The following is a 22,894-nucleotide window of genomic DNA, read 5'->3' as shown; positions in this document are numbered from 1 at the left end:
CCAACTGTCTATGAAGGAGGGGATCCCTGATGGAATGGCTCCTCCCGAGGTTTCTTTTTTTTCTCCTCTAGTGAATTTTTCTGGGAGTTTATTTCCTTGTCTTCCTTGAGTGTTTAGGTTGGTTGAGGGGTAGTTCTGTGGGTTAGGAGCAAGCGCGCTGAAGCTTCAGCACCGCTCTGGAGGTAGCATCTGCCCGCGTGGATGAGAAGGGTATATGGTCGGTGTATGGGGCTGGTTGCGAGTGTACGTCCCGTCGAGCACTGGGTCTGCACGGGCCGTGCGCGTGGGACGGGTCCGTAGACCACACATCAGATGGTATGCAACATGACGGGTATGCACACATAGCCGTAGTCATCGTTAATGCTAGCATGACCCGGGCATCCATAAAACACCTTGTTTTTCATCACTAGTAAATAGTGGGATGTCATGTGATCTGCCTATGGCTCAGGAGGAGCGACGCTCTGCTCTACACATGGTACACATAGACTGACGGATTGCTGGTGTTTTGGGGATTGTACTCGTTGTTCCCTGCCTCATGTCATGTATGCTGCAGCGAGGCAGGGAGCGCTTCCCCATGTACATCCATTCCGCCAATGTTAAACCTATTCTCATGTATATGAATGGTGAAATCAATCAAGTGAGTTTCTTGACTGAAATACTGTTAAAAATCATGCTGCCATTTAAGCAATCTGTTTAAAGCTCCACTTGATTGATTTGCTTGTGTTTTTGCTACATGCCTCTGCGGGAGGCAGATCATTTGAAATACCAGTAGTTTTGCTGTCGTTCATAACTTCAGCGAGCATGTAGGCCTAGTCTGTGTCATTAGCTGAGTTTCTGTGTTTTTGTCAAGAGATTTATCTATTCACTTATGGTATAATATAGGCTATTGCGTATTATTTGCAGATAAAATAGGGTGTTTTTTTACTGCTTAGTTTTTTCTGTGATGTTGATCGACATGATTTAAGCTTCTCTGGTGACAGCTTCAGATGTGTCCTTAGATAAGGTTCTGCTCTGCTGTAACAATGCTTGGTAATATTAATACTCAGCCTTACCCCAATTTTTTTTTTAAGGTAAATATGGATGGTGATAAGGGCTCATAATTAGTTTTTCTCCTGGGCCTGTCATGACTAAGCTCAGGGTTCATACACATTTTGACCAACGGATTTCCATGACTTTTCCATGCCTTTTCAATGACTTTAAACCAAATTTCCATGACCAAACTTTTTGTGAAATCTTGGTGTATACGTTAAAAAGTTGTATTACACGGCTGTTCGTAATACTGTAGAATGCTCCATTCACTTAAATGGAGCTTCCCAACGTTCTGCGGTGATTTTTTTTTTTACATTTGAACTTTGCTATGCATTTTTGACCGCTGTGAAGGGAAGTGGCCTTTTTGCCTCAGATTCACATCTTTTGTAGCACTCCGCAAGCAGTCCGGTAACTTTTCAACCCCAGCGTACTCCGTTGCTTAGCGACGTCAGCTGATTTGAAGCCTAAAGAATGTTCAACGTCTATGAAGTTCAACGTCGAACTATTTTTCTGCTCAATACTACGAACGGTAACAAATCAATTGTAAAAAGACACACTGTGTTAAGTAATTTTTTTGGCAAGTAGCCGTGTAATAAGCGGCATAATGTATAGAACGCCGGTCATAGTCGAGAAAATAAGCCCCTTCAGCCCACATTACCTCCGCAGTTAGGACTTCATTTTTTGTCACAGCATCGGTTATTGACCCCTGCTGCTAGGCGTAGCAGTGGACCTCGCTGTGGTGAGAAAGCCGATGATGGGTGCTGCTGTAGCTTTGCTAGCAGCACCCATCAACGGGCTGTTGTAGCTTTGCTAGCAGCAACGCTCTGATGTTTGCTACCTTTGGAATGGCTAGTTAATGCCGCCTCTCCCATGTTTGAAATGTCGAATGATTTTCCACCACACAACCAACATTTTGCTCGTCCCGGGTCTTTGTCTGTTTAATGCATCTTTCCATTTGTAGCCAAGCATCGTTAAAGCTACACTTTCATGGCATTTTGAATTATCCCTTGCGCTTCTCTGAGTTACTGTTGCTATGGCCATCTAACTTTTGAGTTAGTATGAGAGCGTATGCCTACTTATATTTTGAACGTATTTCTTTTAAACACATGTGAATTATTTAAAACTCTGCGTAAATGAACAACATGAAAATATGATTATAACAACTTTCCATGAATTTTCCAAAACTTTTGGGATTTAATTTTTTTCAAGCACTTTTCCAGGAAATAACCATTTTAAAGGAAATAACCATTTTAAAATTCCATGACTTTTCCAGGTTTTCCATGACCGTACGAACCCTGTAAGCTATACCACTGACCTGGACATTACACTTAACTGAATGCAAGTGGACATCAACATCCCACGTCTCTTCCATTCAGCCTTAATCCTCCTCTTTCCCTTGCGACACATCAATTTCTAGCAACTGCAACCTCATCAGTAATGTCAACACTTCCACCAACAAATCCCCCTGGGAAAACGGCGCCTGTCTATGTAAAGCAGGAGTGGCCAATCCTGGTCCTCAAGGGGCGCTGTCCTGCATGTTTTAGATGTTTCCCTGCCCCAGTACACCTGATTCAAATGAATGGTCATTACCCGGCTTCCACAGAGCTTGATAACAACCCATTCATTTGAAACAGGTGTGCTGGAGCAGGGAAACATCTAAAACATGCAGGACAGTGGCCCTCGAGGACCAGGATTGGCCACCCCTGATGTAAAGCATTTTGTGTCCATTGCTACAGAGATAACTTCACATCAAGATAGCAACCAATAAGTCTCAAGGTTTTACAGAAATTTAATAAATCAGATATATGTGGGCATCGCAGGACTGTTATAAACATGACCACATATTTGGACCTGTAGTGGCAGATTCAACACGTGTTAGAGTACGTGCTTATGATCAAGAAATGTGTGTTATCCTTTTTAGGCAATGTAGGAGTCAGACAGCCGCTCATTAGCAGCAAAATGAGTTGACGGAAAACGTGTGGAAATGATTAAGTGAAGGCACTTCTGCAAATATGGGCTGATGATCCTATTGAAAAGATGCTTGGGAAAACACATAAGAATAGCAACGTATTCAAATTCTTCAGTGATAAACTGAAGTGGACCAATGTCTGTTGAAAGTAAAAAAAAATGTATGCAGCAATATATAAAAGTTCTATGGAAAAGTGGTAGCTCGATGAACGAAAAAAATGTATTCCCATGGTTTGATGACCTGGAGATAATCCTGGGTATAAAACCAACAAGCAACCCAAAAAACGTGGTAGTAACACCAAATCATAACTATTACAGATAGTATCACAGTACGCCGCTGTTGCTCCATTGTTGTTCGTGACAATGGGATTGACAGGAAATGCTTTGGAGTGTTTGTACTTTGGTTCTTGATCTAGGTACATTTCTTATACATGGTTTAGTGCTTTTGTTTTTAAGGACAAAAGGATATGAAAGCGGCCCATTGCATCACGTAGCCATACCGTTGTTAAAAACATAAGGTTTTTAACAACGGTATAGGTGATACGTGCCACCCTACGTATTAAAGTGTTTGGTTAGGTAATTAGACCAATCTTTTTTTGTTACAATTTAGTTACCTTTTCCCCAATGGGGATAATTTTTTAGGTTGTTAATAAATGTCTGCATTTTAGTTACATTTCTTGGCATATGTGTTGCCTTGCACCCAGGTGAGTTCTACCAGTATATAGTGTTAGGCCCTTCCTTTACCCTAGACAGGAGGGTCTTAAGTGTGAATGTGTTGCTAACATTTAGACTGACTTTCACTGGGTACACTAACAGTAGTACAGATATATGTTTACCATTTCAGGATAGAACTGGCAGGGATAAACACCTCTGATGGATTTGATGTCATCTGTGACTGTGTCACCGCGAACGACAAGGTGAAATTATACAAATTGTCCAACATCTTTTGAGTGAACTGTGAAAAGAGATAGAAAGAAGAAAACATCACATTATTGTAAATCCAATTGGCAACAAACCAAAATTAAGTATAGAAACTACTTCCATAGCTGTGAGACTGCGGTCCTAGTCTTTGCATCCATGTGGGTAATGGATGAGAAAAGAAACCGCAGAAAAAATAAATATTAATAAATATTTTCACAAAAAATGAATTAAGAATGCGGGCCACTGTCAGAATACAAATGTCATGTACCACTGTTATAATATGGATTGCAAATGTTGTTGATAGAAATAACAAAGAAGTATTTTCTCAGTTTTTTTTTACAGATTATTAAAGTGTACATTGTAAACTTTCAAATGACATGTCATACATTTAAATGTTGGATTTTTGAATGTTGACGGTGTAATAGAATTTTTGAATGTATGTCAAATGAATGTGTATTAAATGTGGATCCTTGATCAAGAAACATGCTGGAACAACCTATGTTGTTTGCAGGAAGGGGAGATAATGAAGTTGAGTTTTGAAGAGGTTGTTAAGTGTTAGGAACTGTTGGGGGATTGTTTATGGTAGGACAGGAACTGTAATAACTATTTCTGAGGGTGATGACCAGGCCCAAACTAAATCTGCTGATTTTGTTCGCAGTTATTCAGACTAAAAATTGGGCATGGTGATGACCGCACAAAGGTCAGTTGACCACTTCTGATGGTCAACCTCTAGAGTTTTATGACTTCCTGACTTGGAGAGAATTGCAGCATGAGAGTTCTTATCACCTGCGGGGAAGGAGCTTTGGAACAGCAACTTCTGAGGCTGTGTTGTTTCAACTATGGTTGTATTGTTTTAAGAGTGAGCTAATGATAGGAGACTGAAAACAGATGCATGTCTGTTCTCTAGTCCAGGGGGGTATTCCAGAAAGCAGGTTCAACAAACTGTGAACCTTACCCTGAACCCTGGGAAACCCTGACTTTTCAGTTCCAGAAAAGCTGATGTAAATTAGTTAAATCAACTCAGAGTACGTCCACTCTGAGTTAAGCATGAGAACTGTTAAAAGCCAACATCAATGGAACTCCGATACTAGGATCCACCATGGCACCCAGCGGACAAAAAACATTGTCCTACTTTACCACACTTCAGATAGAAGTGATAATGGTGAATCTGAACACAAATTGCGCAAAAACTCAACACGGCGGTAGCAACGTAGGATGATTGTCGTGAGAGAGACACAGAATGATGATGAAGAAGAAGAACATGAAGAAACGTTGACTACTGCCGCAGAAATGGATGCAGAGATGCCAAAGTATGGTAGCTACTGGTAGTTCTCTTAGTAGTACTTTTATTTACAGGATTGTGTGGAATTTTCAGATTGATGATGAGAAATTATGAGAATAATGAATGGAAAACGATTTGCACATACTGATCCTATTAAACCGAGTATAGATGCTGTACACAGTGAGATGTTCATTTAATGGCAGGTGAATTCTGCATGAGGAGCTGTGGAATTTAATGTAGTCTCAAGTAAATCAGTTGTACAAACTGCATCTCATGAAGCAAGAGCCAAAAACTTACCGAGAGATGGTGTACTTAAGGCAGAAGAATAAAGGCTGATCTTGTAAGCCTTTATTCTCCCCCAACTCTCATATGCTAAAATCTGGAGTTACTGGACGGAGTCTCAACTTGATGGGTCTCACACTTCATTGTGTAACTTACTGTAGCATTGCTAGTCATATGTTGATAAGTAAGGGTCAAGATTGTGGTGTGATTGGTTGTTTTTGGGTATAAAAGGAATTGTGAAGCATTGTTCTGTGGATTCTTGATCTCATGAGACCTTCTCCTCAGCTCTGGATTGTCCTACTTCTTCCTCACCTCTTGCTTTCTACCTCTGCTTTACAATAATCATGGTAGAGTAGGTAAGAGTTAACCTTCATTTTGTAACATGTTTGCCTTGTAATTGATTTCATTCATTTGCAATGTTATTAAAGCCTTTGGTCCCCCAGTGGCTAGACATTTTTATAGGTGTAAACCAAGCCTTGGGTATTCTTCTCCGCCTTTGAGAAAATGAAAGCTGAAACGCTCGGTTTTGAAAATGCTGGTTTTATGACGTCATCAAACCGAAGGTTACCTCCCCTTTCTCTGCTTTGCATGCCCAGAGAATCTGGCACGCCCATGAAATGAGGCAGTGCGAGTGCGATATCGTTTTTACTCGAGACATCATGGCTTGCAAACAAACTAAGTACACGAAAAGTTGCTCAGTGTTTGGATGTACAAATGAAAATCAAAGTAGTTTTATAGTTCCTTCATCTGAGCCACTGAAGACCCAGTGTCTTAATTTTATTTTCTCTGGAAATGCGCCGACACAACTTCCCAAAATGTTGTATGTCTGCGCCAGCCACAACTGTTTTCTTAATTGGGAATATACAAAGCTGGCCTTGCTGACCGTCTGAAACTAAATTTTGGATCAGTCCAGTCTTTAATTGTCAGATGCACAGAACAACACAAGGTCGGACTGGGCACTGAAATTCTTAAACCAAGACATTGCAAGCACCTGGCAGAGAGCATAAATTACATCTATGCTAAGCTTTAATAAGTAAACATCCTAAATATACAGAAAAATATAAAAATGCTATATACTAAACCCTAATTACACATAATAACCTATTGCTAACCCTATAAACCTATTCTAAACTAACTGAAGTACAGTGAAGTACAATAGTGCAATATTACTGATAGTGCAACCAGTAGCTGAAAGTGACAGTGTGTAAGTAACTAGTATGAAGTGAATCAATGTCCATTCAGAAGCCTGATGGCCCTTGGATAGAAACTTTTGTCCAGTCTGCGTGTGCGCGACCGAATGCAGCGGTAACGCCTGCCAGAAGGCAACGGGGTAAAAAAAAGTGAAGGAATTGAATTGAATTGATGTTTATTGGCCATGAAAGTTTGCACAGACACGGAATTTGATTTGGCAGGAGAGCCTACCTAGGCAGCCATCAAAGGCGCCCACCAGAAAGATTACAGCAAAGCATAACATGAGGAGAGAGGAGGAGAGAAAAAGGCAACCCCCATACAATGCTCCTAGAGGAGTACAGTATGGGAACAGGCAAAAACCTCAGCACATAAGCCCACAAACATTAACAACACAACATTACAAACACTTGCAATGGGAAAGGGCGGTGGGGTAGACCAGCAGCATCTGGACCTGCGACCGTAATAGGCGCTGGACACAGACCCGCCAGCCACCCAGGGAAAAGCAATCGAAGGCGTTGGATGGGGGTGGGGGGGTGGTGGTATCTGTAGTAGGTGAAAGTTAGTGTGTGAGTAGGTCTGGGTTGGCGCCCTCGACCTAGGCCACAATCAGTCCGAGTCTCTCTATGCAGATAGTGTTGGCAAGGAGACGTCCTTGGTCATGACCCGGGTAGAGACCAAGCCACAGATGTTGATGGTGGGGGAGTGGGAAGGGAAGAGCAAGATAGTCTCGCTTCAGCGCTCTCCAGGGGAGTTGTTTTCCAGCAACGGCCTTGGCCAAGGCCTGAGCTGGTTACGGGGCCGAAAGTAGATGAGATTGGTGTAGATGTTTAGACGAGTAGATGCGACTCAATTTTCACGTCCACCCTTCAGGAAGGCCTCCAGATCCTCAAACCTTCTTTGCTGAGCCGCGAACTTATCCCTGTTGTACTCCCTATTCTGCTGTAAGTTCACAGTCAGTGCTCCAACGGCTCTGCCCACCGTCTCAATCAGGTCGGGCAGCCTAAGGGGGCTTTTGATGGCTGCAGCCGTTTCCTTGACTTTCCGATACACAAGCCAACCGCCTAATCCACACAGCAGAAAGCCTGTAATCATGGTTCCGAAAATAAAGATGTCTTCAACATCCTCAACGGAAAGCGCCGCTAGACACACGACACGCCAATTGTCCCACGCGTCCATCGTGTAGCCAGCTGCAAACGTCCCGTCCGGACATTTGGGTTCCCCCGAACCCGATCTTCTCTTCGAGAAGATGGTGTCAATTGCATTGAGAGACCAGCTAATTAATTCCATGCTTCCAGTTTCGGAGAGTGATGGTGAGAGAGTATCTTGAGACAGACAAGACAGACAAGACAGAGCGAAGCAGGGAAGGTCAGGGAGGGGAGGATAGAAAAATGCGACCGCCTTCGTCGAGAGCCAAGAGGGAAGGGAAGGAACCTACCACCAAGGATGGGTGGTAACAGTCTCTTAGAATCCAGCCAGCTTTCCTGAGGCAACATGTGTGGTAGGTGTCCTGTAGGGCTGGGAGCTTCCTGCCGATGATGAACTCAGCAGAACGGACCACACTGCGTAGGGCCTTGCGGTCCCTATCTGTGCAGCTCCCATACCACACTGTGATGCAACCAGTTAGAATGCTCTCTAGTGCATCTGTAAAAGTTAGTGAGGATGTTACGGTCGCTCTCTCTCTCTCTGGGGAGATGGGTTGTTTGTTTCTCTTCTCCTGTCTTTCAGCTCTCAGGTGTGGTGCGTTCCCGGCCTGATTACGTCCAACAAGGCTCATCGTTACCCAATCGGAGAAGCTCATCACACTGTATTTAGCTGTCAGTATGTGTTTGTGTTAGGTGGGGAGAGGTTGGTAGGAACTTTGTTGGTAACATTGAGCATTTGACCATTGAGCATTTGATTATTACTGAATATTGAGCGTTGTATATTGTATTCGGTTATTGGTTGTTGAGAAACGTAGGAGTTTTGTGTTACCTGTATTCTGGCCCTTATCCTGGACGTCTGTGGAGTAGGGCTTGGTAAGATACCCTGGGGTTTACATACACCCGTAGGTAACCCTCTGTTATACACACTAGATTAGAAGCTAGCGGCTGTCACCCTGTGTCATGTAGCAGTGAGGTTAGTTGTAGTTTAGTTGGTGTTAGGAAGGAGTAGAGGGGTAGGGAAGTTTAGGGACCTTTTGTATTATTTCTTTGATTTGACGGACCGCTGGCACTGCCCTACTCCTACCCCTTTGTTGTTGTTGTCCCTCCCCCATTGTTGTTTGTCTATGTAAATGTATATGTGTACTTATTAAAACCGTGTACACGGCATTCTTGGTTGTGGCAAACTCTTTTATTGGCGCTACCCTCCCGCTTCCTTCACCACTGTGCGGCCTAGGGCAGTTGCGTGCTCCTCCTCTCCCGAGCCATTGGAGGGGATGTAACAGAGGATGACATGGAGTCCATGTCGAACTTCTTCAGTCTCCTCAGGAAGAAAAGGCGTTTACGGGCCGCTTTGACCACCTTGTCCGTGTGAACAGACCAGGTGAGATCATTGCTGATGTTCACCCCGAGGAACTTGAAGCAGCTGACCTTCTCCACTTCGGATCCATTGATGTGTAGAGGTGCATGCTCCTCCTTCTGCCGCCTCCTATAGTCCACAATCATCTCCTTGGTCTTGCTGATGTTGAGAGAAGTTAATGTCCTGACACCAGGATGTAAGGGTATCAACCTCCTCCCTGTAGGCTGACTCATCACTGTCAGAGATGTTTGCCTAATTTTAGGGTTACCGAACTCAGAGTTTTACTAAACCCCCTGTAGCAGAGAGTCAACAGACAAAGCCATCCACACCTTTCTCCTACCCCCGAAAAGGGTCCTTCCCCCTTTGTCCTTATCTCCCAGAAGTAGATGCTTCAAAGCCCTGACCCAGCATGGGGTCAGGAACAGAGACCACATGGTCTCACACTATCAGACAAAGGATTATAAGGGAGAACTTCTTTTGTGGATTTACAAACATATTTCTCGAGGACTACATGGCTCATGGACACTAATTCAATGACAGTAGTCGATGTGTTGTTTTTCTCATTTACCTAGAACCTAGTATACCTAGTATATTGTTATAATTTGCTACAGAATGCTTAGCCTATCAAGATCAAATGAAGCAGACAGTGTACATGCTTCCGAGTGGCCTACCTTAATCTGTAGGCTAGGCCACTGCATTTACAATAAGTTGTTACGCCAATTATTAATTGGCAGCATATATGCCATTTAGAACATACTGTAAGGTGTCTTTAAGTATGCTAATTTTATTTATTTAGGGGAAATAGGACGAAAATATGTGCAATATTACATTAGCTATCAGACTATTAGATTAAGATGCTCCGAAATATAGGGTTAGCACTTTGTTTTGGCCGGGGGGGGGGGGGGGGGGGGGGTGTTAGACCTGACCTGCCCCCACTGCTAAAAAAAATCTTAGGGGAAACCCTGCCCCCCGACAACATAGCTTCCAGGATCATTAGGACACGCAAACCCCTCCACTGCGATAAGGTGGTGACTCGGCTTGTTTGTTGAAATGTTAATAAATGGGAGCTTCATCAAGCAGCCATCTCTTTTTCCTCTGTGCACAAACCCTTACATATGGTAATTAAACATTAAAGGAGACATGACATGAAAACGTCATTTTATGAGGTTATTTAACATTAATATGAGTTCCCCTAGCCTGCCTTTGGTCCCCCAGTGGCTAGAATTTTCGATAAGTGTAAACAAAGCCCTGCGTGTTCTTCTCCGCTTTTGACAAAATGAAGGCTCAATTGCTCTGTTTGAAAATCTCCCCCTAGTGACGTAGATAGGGGGAAGGTTACCTCCCCTCTCTCTGCTTTGCCCATCCAGATCATCTGGCCCGCCCATGAGAAACTGAGCTACTACCGTGCAAGGGCTAGTGCGTTATCGGTTTTTCCTGGAGAGATATTATGGCGAGCAAACAAACAAAGCAAAATTAAAGTATTTCATTTTTAAATATTGTTTGTTTGCTGTTAATGTGCCCCCTCATTAAACACTGCCCCCCCCCCTTGGCCCCCCCAGTAAAATTGGTCTAGAACCGCCACTGGTGACAGGTAAACGGGTGGTTGACATCCATCTTCCGGCCGTTGACCGATGCTGATCAGGAATTTAAATGCAGATGCCCATCGTATTATTGCACGACACGGCATATCACGTAATTAAGACAGACCAGCCGTTCACCTCGTTCCCCCGGGCTATTGAACTGCAGCAGAAGAATGGTATTGACTTGGGTACTCAGTATCATACTGATGAAATGCTATGAAAGATATATTAGTATTGAGGGACCTGAGGTTTCACAGTTTCAGCCAGACAGAGTTGTGCAGAGATGGCTGTCAGCAGGGGAGAGAGCACATCATGTTTGAGGATAAAAGTCAATTGTTTTGCTGACTATTACTTTTTTATTTTTTATTACTAGAAACTAGGGCTGTGAAATTATTTAAAAAAAAATACATAATAATCACATGTTGCTGTGGATTAATCATGATTAATTACATATGACTGATTTTCCGAATTTTTGTCATTAGTGTGCGTCTTTGATTTTGCGGTACCTTGATGCTCGAGTCACCCGTTCTCAAAACTTTGGTGAACTATTTGGTGAGTTATTTGTGTGACGTGTATGAACTGTATAAAAGACGTGGAGGAAATGAAGGAGGTTAGAACTTCTCGGCTGAGAAGCTTTAAGCGAATGTGAATCCAAGAGAACCTTGTAATAAAAGCAGACCTTTGTAATCCGAACTCCTCGACTCAAAGCCTATTATTCTTGATCGATAAGAACCACTTCAGAAGCCTTCCACAAAACTGGTGAAGCCCGACGAGATTCAGGAGAAATCTACATTTGGACGAAGGTAGCCAATTAAAAAACCTGTAAACCTGAAAATGCCTAGATACAAATTTTGAACTGAGCAAAGTGAAAAGGCTGAGAAAGAGGAGAAAGTCGGTTACAAACGTTGAGTTACAAAAGGATACCTGTATGTCTCCCTGAATGAAAGGATAATGAATGTAATGTTTTCTTGCTAAAGCTTTCAAAACGATCGTATCCGGTAAGGGGTAGCTAGGGGGATATCCGGCGATTCCTATGAGATAAAGTTGCCCCCATGGTGCAAAAAAACATTTATGGCCCAGTAAAAGATATTCGAGTAAACCGAGTAACCATAACGTTTAGAAACCTTGATTTAAACTGGTAATAGTCAAGGGTTCGGGCAATCGGGTTGGTCAACAAATGATATCAACACGTGTGGAATGACTGGAGTTGTTGTTACACTACAAAACAAGGCTGTTGGAGAAAATCATGGTAGCCAAAGATGTTAACAATTTGACGAGCATTTGCATGCGTGACTAACCTTTTCAACAGACCTCAAAAACAAATTATACTTTGTAAAATATCTATGTCCTGTTTAGTTTTCACTGAATAACAACAAAGTGACAGCAGAAAGAAAGTAGCTGATTCTTTAGTCGAAAGTAAATTAGGACTCATGACCCGTATGATTTATCTTAAGACGTGCTGAATAAACTAACAGTAGATGGATATCTGTAGATAATATAGATAATGCAAATATTGTGTTCTGGTAATATCAAGCTGAGACAGTAAGATCCGCGAACTGCCTACACTTCTCGAGACAGCTGTGTTTACAAAAGCTGCCTCGGAGGGACAGGCAGGAAAGGACTAAGTCTCCGTTGAAAAAAGCCATAACATGTATGGAGTCAGATAGAGAAGTTTTGATATTAACACGTATGATCCTGAAGAAAACCAGCAAAGTGGAGCCTGTGGCAAGAGAGGTGTGTCTATTGCGCAATCATTCGCATACTCACAGCTTGGAGAAAGAGTGACTTGTACAGGCGGGGCTGAGCAGGGTCAAAGGGCGCTGCCCAAGAAATGTGTGTATATCATAACTATGATAAAGAGGTTGAATTAATGAAGACTGTTATATTTCTAAGAGAACAATAATTTAACCATTTGATAAAAAATGTGTAAGAAATGTTTTATAAAACAAATCAAGAACAAAGATTCAATGAATAAAATGATCAAAGTAAACTGCAAAAAGCAAGAACAAATGTGGTAAAAAAGTATCTTACATGCTGTTCTCTGAACATTACAGATGCTGATCAGGGCATTTGGATCCCTGTTGCTTGAAAACTGATAGAAGGAGTAGAAATAAAACTGTTGACTGTAATAAAATAAAAAGAAAGAACAATGAGTGTCTCCATTACTGTCAGCTGTACATTTGCCTTGTTCAACAAACAACTCATTTACATTCACACATTAAGGAAGATACAGGAATGAATGTATGCAAGTGGCATATGTATATAAACTGGCCAGTAACACTCATATCCTTAAGTTTAGATCTGCCTGTTCCATCCCAAACGCATCATGAGTGTGCCAAAAAGACCGGTAGAGGGAGGAGCCAGAGCTATCCTGTCGCCTGACCAGACCGTGCCAGCTGGGCCTCCGCGCGTGACCGCCCAGGAGGTCCTCAGCCTCCAACATCCTCTTCTCCGAGAGCGTCTCCTCGAGATGAACAGGAAATGGGCTAAGCGCACTGCCAAGATGACACCATCATGGCCGGAGCACGGGACCTTCGATCTAAGCCTCTGCAACGACATGAGGGTCCTGGTCGCCAATCACGGCCATTCTGGATCGGTCAAGGAAAAACTCAGAAAGCAGAAGGAGGAAGCTGGAGTTCTGAAGCTGTACGAACAACAAGGACAAAACTATTGTGACACAGTTAAGGCTTGCCTGCTTGCAGCCAAAACTGATCATGGGACTCTAGATAGAGCCTCCCCTCCCCCATATGATAAAGAGAAGAGCAGCTCTGCCCCACCCAGAAATACCTTGTATGCGGGTGAGGCAGAGAACCCAAGGTCTTCATCCATCTTCATGGCCCGGTCCACGACCCCAGCCCCTCCCCGTGCCCAGAGCCCCGTCCATCCCCTCCCAGACAGAGAAGCAAGTCAGGGAAGGCCAGTCCGTGACAGAAGGCCTCCCTCATACTATCAAGCCCCCATCCTGGTCAGAGGAGATCAGATGTACTATAGACAGGACTAATTACTTGGCTCCCTAATCCATATGAGGGAGCGAGTAGGTGGATTAAGGCGTTTGAGCAAGAGACACTAGGCGACAATATCGCCATAGGAGACATAAAAATGATTCTTGGGCGTACCTTGGGGGCGGGAGGCTTGAGTGACGTCATGCACTCACGACACCTGGCAGATGTCCTAAGTTCACATGGAGAAGACGGAAGACAGAGATCTTTTCAATGGAATTTGCACCGAAGTCTGGGAGAATCTGAGGACCCTTTTCCCGGACCGGGTCAGGCTGGACATGCTCATTGGGGAGACAATTGAACCATCTGAGCCACCAATGGCGTTCATCCACAAAACCTTGGGAAAATGGAGAGCTGAACTGGGAAAAAATCCAGAAGAAGAGGTCCTGCAAGAAGCCATGTTTCACAAGGGGTCGTTCGAGGCCTGTCAAAGACTGTTCAGGGGCGGTTAGGAGACGTAGTGAGTCTCTATTCCATGCCTTTTGCCCAGTTTTGCAAACACATTGCCCATGCCGTGTTAAGGGAAAGGAAAAATGAAAACAAAAGGCTGCAGAGTGACCGAGAGGACGTGCGGAAGCTGAACAAACTCCAACTGAAGTCCGGCCTACAAGCAGTGCTCACGACTCCCCCTAGGGCTGCGGTCAAAACAGGCAGTGGGGGAGCAAGCCAGAAGTGCTGACGCTGGGCCTAGTTTCCCAGTAGCCGCTCCCCTCCGAGAAATGATGAAAGAAGCAGGAGTCACCTCTCTACAGACACCAAAATGGACTGAGGGGGGGTAGAAAGCATTCACGGATATCAAACTGAGTCTACAACAGGCACCAGCTCTGGCCCTCCCGAACTACGAGAAACCCTTCTTCCTGTATGTATCCAACCGCACACACCACGCCACTGCAATGTTGACACAGTCCTCCAAAGGAGGGCGTAAGCAACCCATTGCTTACTATTCATGTGGACTGACACCAGTTGAGGCAGCCTTGCCGCCATGCTATCAAGGTTTAGCCGCAATACACCACATGTATGAGAAGGCATCAACACTCACTGTGGGCTATCCAATCACAATTTACACACACCACAAAATTGCAAATCTTGTTGAACGGGGTAAATTTCTGCTGACAAGAGTCACGAGTCAGGAGTTATGTCACAATGTTGCGAGACCCAGACGGCTTGAAAGGCGGATAGGCAGTGGTGAGGCTAGCAGAACAGGGGGTGTTCGCTACACTAAAAGAAGAGGTAAAAAATATTATAAATATGTGAAGGAATATGAAGAATTTAGGTTGTTACTTACTAAAAAAAATTCTGTCCCCCAGGAATCGCATAGATAAGAACAATGCGATGGGGGGAAGGGGGATAGGAAAAAATTGGACTATGGTCTCAGAAACAGAGGCAATTTTAAATCGATAATTTATTTGATAGATAAGCAAAGCACACCCTAAGTAACATCTATAATTTTGATAGTCTAACCCTTAGACTATGGTGAAGCTTTTTTGTTAAAGATGTTTTGTAGGAATACAAGTAAGGAGAAGGAGGATAGAACAAGCCTCGGAGAAACCAACCAGTATCCAGCCTGGTGGCCGAGTCTCCAGTAAAGGCGACCGGGGGAAAAGTCAACACCCCCGTGTAGAAACACTGCCTGAACACTGGGTCACGAGCAACGATGACCACAACACAGTTTGAAGGGTTAACCATGTGGTCCATCTGTAATCACCGTTATAAATCCCACATCAAACTTGGTCACACCTATAACACCTATTGACTCTGATTTCCCTGATACAGTACAGGACAGTGCTGTCCTAAAGGCAAAGCGCACAAATGACGTTGGTTAACTCTCATCCCTCCAACTGGGCCTGAGACTGAGGTTGAGAGCTTCCTGCTCGTGCCTCAGAAGTCAAGGTTGTGCTTAAGACCAAGGACCAAATCCAGGGCCCGAAGTTACCAAGCCACCCTGGACAACGGCGAACAGTCACTCAAAACCTGCTCCCTGTTGAGGGATCAGAAAATGAAACTCAACCGCCGAATATCAACAATCCCTTCCTGGTTGCGTTCCAACTGGGAAGAAGGGGGGTGAGTGGAACGGGGACACATGAGGTGGATGCAACAGCAATTTTGTCATTTGAAATGTGAAACTAAAGTAATTGTTAACAAAATGCCTAGGTGGTTTAGGTTGATAGAACCAGGGTTTATTGATGACATTAACGATGTTTGTTGGCTCTGAGTTAACACCTCCCAGAGTCCACTGCCCGTGCATGGAGAACAACTGGCGAGTGGCAGAGGAATGTGGGGATTGGTGATGTATGCCTACATTTACATTGTTTCTGATGAAGTTTCACAAAAGCTAGGACTAAACTAAACATCCTAAGCTTGAAGCTGTTATGACTGTATACCCATCTCTCTGGCTGTGTCTACTACCGCGCACTTGTGCACTTCGAGCACTGACTTTCAGTGCTTAGGGCGCTTCACTCACAAAACCAGAATAATTCAGTGCACTGAAAGTACCAGGATGGCGCACTGCAAACATGTACAACGATGGACACTACTCGCCCTAAACGGGCGCCATCTTGGCTACGTAGCGGAAAAGGAGGAGCCCTTTTGGCAGCTTTTTCTACTTAAGTGGAGAAGCGAGTTCATTTTGGCAGGTTTTGCGGGTGTGGCGAGCAGATTTGCGTCCGTCACTTCCACCAAGTGTTTAACGTAGCAGTGTTCCATTTGAGACAGCACTTATCAGCGACAGAGTGCACTGAATATGTAAGTGCCCTGTTTTGCAGGGCACTGTATTGTATTGCAGTGTACTTCATAAAGTGCGCGGTAGTAGACACAGCCAATGTCCCGGTTTCTATAAAACTCACCTCCACTATGATGACAGAGTGCCAACTAATGCACCAAGATCATCTAACAGAATAAGACTCTCCCCTGACCCCAGAAATATCCTGTTCCTGGACTGTATCTAATTCCAGGAGAAAGTCAAACCAGATCCAAATCCAGGGGTCGAGCCAGTGAAGGTTCACCAAGGGGGGACACTGCCAGAGGCCATCGAACCTCCAACAGCCCGCCAGTGAACTTGATGGCGCCACTACTCGTGCAGCCGCTAAGAGACGTGCAGCTGAGTGAGCAGGGGACGATCCTGGCAGACTCCACACCCACACCGCAGAATCCTCTTCCCGAGCAAACCGCTGGGTGAGGGAGAGGTAAGTGGGTTGACGCGAGATGTTTTAGGAGAAGGGGGGAGCAAAGCAGAGTTCATTGCAATATGTATAGCACAAGTAATTGCCCATGCAATGCCAGCAACTAACACATTAGAGAATTTCGAGGCTGAAATAAAGGTTGCACCAGACCATCTGTACATAGGGATAAGGAATGTCTGGTTGGTCATTACCGAGAAAAGATGTGGTTTGGAACATGTAGGAACTCGAAGGCTGGCCATGGTCAACTGTCTAGACGGTCCATGTTCAGCAGCAGGATCAACATGGCAGATAGGTACAGGTGAACCCAAGCGAACACACACCAGAGGGCTACTAAAGGAGGCGCTGCACGACCAATGGTATCTATGGTCAGAATTCACCGCGCAAGCAAATGGTTTAACCGATTGTTATGTGTGCTCCAAACCTAGACCCGAGGAGGTGTATGTTACGTCCAATCATTTAGGTTGGGAGAAATGCGAGGAGAAAACCAACAGAGGGCTAAGCGTACCTAAGAACATGGTGTGGGAAAACATCCCCGCCTGTGAAGCCGCATGCCTTGCCTACTTGGGGTCTCGTGAGTATACACATGGGAGGGAAGGAGAGCTGGGAGAGGGAGCTAGAGAGGACATCCGAGTTAATTGTCAATACCTAGACGGAATGTTGCCCTTGTTGAATGAGGAGATAGCAATACCAACAGGAGTGTCTCTGGTGCTAGGGAAGTCATTTGAGTGCTATGAGAAACAGGGCAGCGTAAACGTAGGCTTGGTACCTGAGGAGGACTGCAGCTATATTTGGGAGGTAGGTGGAGTCTGTACCAAACTGATAGATGGAAAGGCCAGACAGATCAAGGGAGTGAAAGAAAGGCGTCCAAGTCCACCGGCGTGTCATTACCATTTCCAAAACCAAGTAGTTGCTGATGTGTTCTGGCTGTGTGATTATGCAAAGGGTTTAAGATCAACTCTACCAGTAGGATGGGCAGGGAGATGTGCCAGAGTACATGCAGTCATCCATGTGATCCACTTCAAGCTAAACCAGGCAGTAGAGAAACTGGAGGAGGCTCCTCGCAAGAGGCGGGCTTTCACATCTGACGTAACAATCGATGCCATAGGTCAGCCAAGGGGGGTGCCCAATGACTTTAAAGCTAGAAATGAGGTGGCTTCAGGGTTTGAGTCCATCTTACCCTGGATAACGGTAAATAAGAACACTGAATGGATCAATTACCTGTATTATAATCAGCAGCGTTTCATTAACTATACTGACGAGGCTCTCGCCGCCCTGGGACAGCAGCTGTCAGCAACATCAGCAATGACCTGGCAGAATCGTCAGGTATTGGACTTGCTGCTGGCCGAGCGAGGGGGGGTTTTGCACTCTGATTGGACAGGTATGTTGCACATTTATACCGAAGAACACTGCCCCTACAGGACGATTCACTCATGCCATGTCTGACTTATAAGCACTGAGAGAGGAGATGAAGGCTAATGCAGGACACGAAACTGAATGGTTTGAATTCATGAGACAAAGCTTGGGAGATTGGGGGATTAGCTGTGTGAGGATAGGGATAGCTGTGCTACTAACCTTATTGGCCATAGTATTGATCCTCTGCTGTTGCATACCCATTTTCCGGTCTCGTGTCAAAACCCACTATGCCTTCCCAATGGTAGCAGAGAAGGGGGAGTTGGATGACTCTCAACCTCTTTTTCTGCTCAAAAACAGGCTTCCATCTCCTGATTTATATCCTGCGCCCGGCTGGGTCCGGGGGGGTCAGGGAGGGGAGGGTCACAGTGGCTGAATGATGTCCAGACCAGATCACACCAGGCGTCCACAAATCAATCAAGCCACTTTAAGGTCGTGGAACATCACTCAATGAGTATACTAAGTACATAATTTGTTTATTTTTTGAGTTTGATTTCTTTTTGAAAGTATAATTGAGTGATGTTTATGTGATTCATTAATCTTGTGTATAATTGTTGAAGGGTTGTGGAGGACTGCCCTCCCAAGCCCAGTTATGTTGAAATGATGGCCATCCATGGTTTCTCCCCAAAAGAATATGGCCTAAGACACGCCAGGGGGAGTTTTACTCCAGGATTTTTTAGCCACAGCGGAACAAAGGCAATTCTGAACGAATATCTAGGCACTGCATATGTTGAAACTGTTGTATGTGGACTTGATGTTTGATCGTATACCAACGTGTTTTTGAGAAACTGTGTTTGAAAATATGGGGGATTTTGTCAAACCATGGAAAGAAGGGGATCTATATACTAAAGAATTTATAATACATTACAGTATAATTCTAGTGCTATAATCATTAGCTGTATCATGGGCATGGCACTATCTATAATTCCAGTTATTAATATTTGTGGCAACTTAATCACCAAATGCATCACGGGCACTGTGCACTATATAGCAACGGGAACAATGCTCGTAAGACTTTATACAGGATACATGTATTAAAGTTATGTTTTGTGCTTATTAAATGTATATCTTATGAACTTAGAAGTGTGCTCAGGCTTAAAACATTGTGTCTCACACAGGGTGTGGGAAACAGGCTGTATTTTGTGTTGTTATCTCTCCATTTCAGAAGCAACCTTGAATCCAGGCTGAGACAGCACCCGAGCAGAAGGGATGCGTGGGGAAGAACAAACTCCCTGATACACGAGAGAACAAGCTCAACCCTTTTTTGATATTTCTGTTTCAATTGCACTGTATAATATATGCTGGGGCAGGGACAGATAGCCAGTTGGACTTCGTGAACCAGCCCAAACTCTGTTGCGGGTAGGGAAACGTAGACAACCCCAGAGCTCTGTACTTGTTGATTTTCCAACTGCTGCATTAAAGCTGATATTATCGGACCTCTGCGACCACCTCTCCAGACCACTCTTTCTAGAACACATATTTGTGTCATTGATTACCATCATTACATATTGGATTAGACACAAAGATTTTCAGTCCTTCAATACTCACACACATTGCAAGCTTACAACCATATGAGTAGACTGAACCGAGGCAATCTTAAAAATGAAAACCTTGTTGCACAACATGAATCCTGACAGTTCCACTGCAGACAAACACTAGCATATTTCTTAAAACATATACTCATGAATAAATCAATACATTTTTTAAATTATTTTTTTCTTCTGTAAGGTTTTTTTTTTTCAATGTTTAAATGTTTTAAGGTTCTCCGGCGATAGATTTCTGACGTAGTATAAGGGTTTTTCGGGACCCTTATAAGGGGGGATCTGTGGTGGGCTAGAAATCATCCTATAGTGGGATATATGTTTGTTGGGGTCACATCAGGGCAAGGCCCAGAGTAGGGCATAGAGCAGGGTAGAAAGCACTAGGCTGTGCTTAAGAGAATATAGATGAGTCACGATGTTGTTGTGCTCAGGCCCCGTAGTCAGTTATGGGACAAGCACTTGGCTGTTCCAGCTCAAACTTCCTGTGTTCAGAATGTTCTTTCCCAATAGTGCAGTTAGGGAGCTGTATGCTTGTAACGTAAATCCGAATAGAAGCAACGCAATCACTACCAAGACGAAACTTTTGACACCACCGTTGTCTATGTAGTCCAAATATTGACTGAGCCTTAGGGGCGCGAAAATAAACAATACATAATATATGTGAGATAACAATGGTTTGTGGTCGCCGAAGGCAAGCACACCCCCAATAATAGCTATAAAGTCTCATGTCACCTGTCCTGTTGTTACCGAATGCCGATATAATACAAATGCCTAATTAGTTATTATGTATTATCTTTTACAATGTACAACAAATACAAAATATTGTTTGTTTAACATGCAAATCATCAGACCGTGCTGATCACTGTCTAAAAATGTGCAGCATGCGAACTTACGTAGAAGCCGAGTGGGGAACGATGCAACAGAGAAAGATTGTGTTCTCTTGGCCGGAGAAGATACTGTCATATTATTCATTTTTCAACCCAGCGCGTTAGCATGAGCAAAGTAGGCCTAGGCCAACTTACGTTTTTCAGGTGGTAGGCTACATTATATTTGACGTTGAACTATGAAAAATAAACCGTTGTTGGCAGAGTTTGCATTCAATGTTTTTCGAGTCAACCGGTACTTTGTTAATGTGCTTTAATGAAATGCTGCCATACCACATATTTCTTTGCCATTTTGACTATTAACACCGACAAAGTAGGCGATGGCAGAGTTTGTAGTTCGGCAGCCATTTGTGCTCGTGCTATGTGCAAAAAAACCTCAACAAAACTAGGCGCAGATTAACGAAAGGGAAAACAGTAACACCTTTTCTTTTAAATTATATATTTTTAGCAGTGCTTTATTTGTCTTAAATAATATAATCTACAATTTCTGTAGAACATTTCTTTATTTCAGCAATGGTGACACAAGCGGGAATCAGATCTCACACTGCCATAAGGAAGTCTAAAACATCCTAGTCGACCAAGAGCATATCGACCAGAAAACCGACTAGTCGACTGAGTGGGGACAGCCCTATTCAATTCTTTTGATTTCATTCTTTACAACACAAACCAATCATAGTCAGTCAGCGTTGTCTACTCCATCTTCCTCAACATGCTCTTCAGTCAGTCTCTCCCCGTCGTTCACCCGCTGGACTACTGCTAAAGTGTTAAAAACCTGCTAAAGTGTTAAATATATTGTTCTATTGTTTTCATTTAAAAGAAAGAAAAACGTGGGCTGGTCCAGTTGTCCCTGGTGTTTAATAACTTTTCTTTGCTTCTGTAATGGGTGCGTTCATGTGTCAATTTTGTGACTAGCCAATCAGTGCCAATCAGAGTTGGTAAGATATTGTTTTGTTGGGAGGGGGCGAAATGAGAAAAACGAGAGGACAGATCGATTTTCAAGAGGAAAAAGAGAGACGCTGAGAGCTGGGAGCAAGTTAATTATTTCTACTGGATTACATTTGGAAAACGGGGACTTTAGTATCTTTGGTGTGGCCCTGCTGAAGTGGGTGAGTAAACTGTGGTCGAGGTTCACTGGGTAACGCTGGGTTTGCTGACGACACAACCATCGTGGGCCTCATCTCTGACAGTGACGAGTCAGCCTACAGAGAGGAAGTTGACACCCTTACATCATGGTGTCAGGACAACAACCTCTCTCTTAACATCAGCAAGACCAAGGAGATGATTGTGGACTATAGGAGGCGGCAGGAGGAGGAGCATGCACCCCTGTTTCAATGGATCGGAAGTGGAGAAGGTCAGCTGCTTCAAGTTCCTCGGGGTGAACATCAGCAATGACCTCACCTGGTCTGTTCACACGGACAAGGTGGTCAAAGCGGCCCGTAAGCGCCTCTTCTTCCTGAGGAGACTGAAGAAGTTTGGCATGGACTCAGTCATCCTCACTAACTTTTACAGATGCACTATAGAGAGCATTCTGACTGGTTGTATCACAGTGTGGTATGGGAGCTGCACAGACCGGGACCGCAAGGCCCTACAAAGTGTGGTCCGTTCTGCTGAGTTCATCATCGGCAGGAAGCTCCCAGCCCTACAGGACACCTACCACACACGTTGCCTAAGGAAAGCCAGCAGGATTCTAAGAGACTGTTCCCACCCATCCTTCAGTCTCTTTACCCCGTTGCCTTCTGGCAGGCGTTACCGCAGCATCCGGTCGCGCACACGCAGACTGAACAACAGTTTCTACCCCTGGGTCATCAGGCTTCTCAATGGACACTGATATGGACATTTTTACTGCACACTAGTCACTTATGCACTGTCACTTTCAGCTACTGGTTGCTCTTTCAGTAACATTGCACTACTGTACCTCACTGTACCTCGCCACCAGGCTCCTGTTTGGTCATTGACATAGTCACTGATCTGCAAATTTGCACTATTGCACTGTACTCCACTTAGGTTAGATAGGTTATAGGGTTGAAACAGGTTTTTTGTGCATTAGGGTTAGTATAGCGTACTATTTATTTGTATCTGTAATTTTGGAAGTTTTAGTGTTAGGGTTAGTATAGTCGTTTATTTATTGC

At 44.1% G+C, this 22,894-nt stretch overlaps 2 protein-coding genes across 3 annotated transcripts in view; one reads left to right on the top strand and one right to left on the bottom strand.

Moving 5' to 3' along the window:
- hikeshi (heat shock protein nuclear import factor hikeshi) overlaps window positions 1-22,894 on the bottom strand; it is an 86,048-nt gene that overhangs the window by 24,626 nt on the left and 38,528 nt on the right. For both annotated transcript variants that reach the window (XM_047051054.1, XM_047051053.1), the window contains exon 4: window positions 3,834-3,952. In XM_047051054.1, coding sequence (XP_046907010.1) covers window positions 3,834-3,952 — 119 coding nt within the window. The remainder of the gene's footprint in view (window positions 1-3,833; window positions 3,953-22,894) is intronic.
- The window catches only part of LOC124488380, a 232,287-nt gene continuing 221,737 nt past the window's right edge, over window positions 12,345-22,894 (top strand). The window contains exon 1 of the mRNA XM_047051051.1: window positions 12,345-13,605. Coding sequence (XP_046907007.1) covers window positions 13,079-13,605 — 527 coding nt within the window. The 5' untranslated portion in view covers window positions 12,345-13,078. The remainder of the gene's footprint in view (window positions 13,606-22,894) is intronic.

This window comes from Hypomesus transpacificus, unplaced genomic scaffold (assembly GCF_021917145.1).
Source record: "Hypomesus transpacificus isolate Combined female unplaced genomic scaffold, fHypTra1 scaffold_134, whole genome shotgun sequence".
Lineage (NCBI taxonomy): Eukaryota > Metazoa > Chordata > Actinopteri > Osmeriformes > Osmeridae > Hypomesus > Hypomesus transpacificus.
This window is presented reverse-complemented; position numbering and strand designations above follow the sequence as displayed.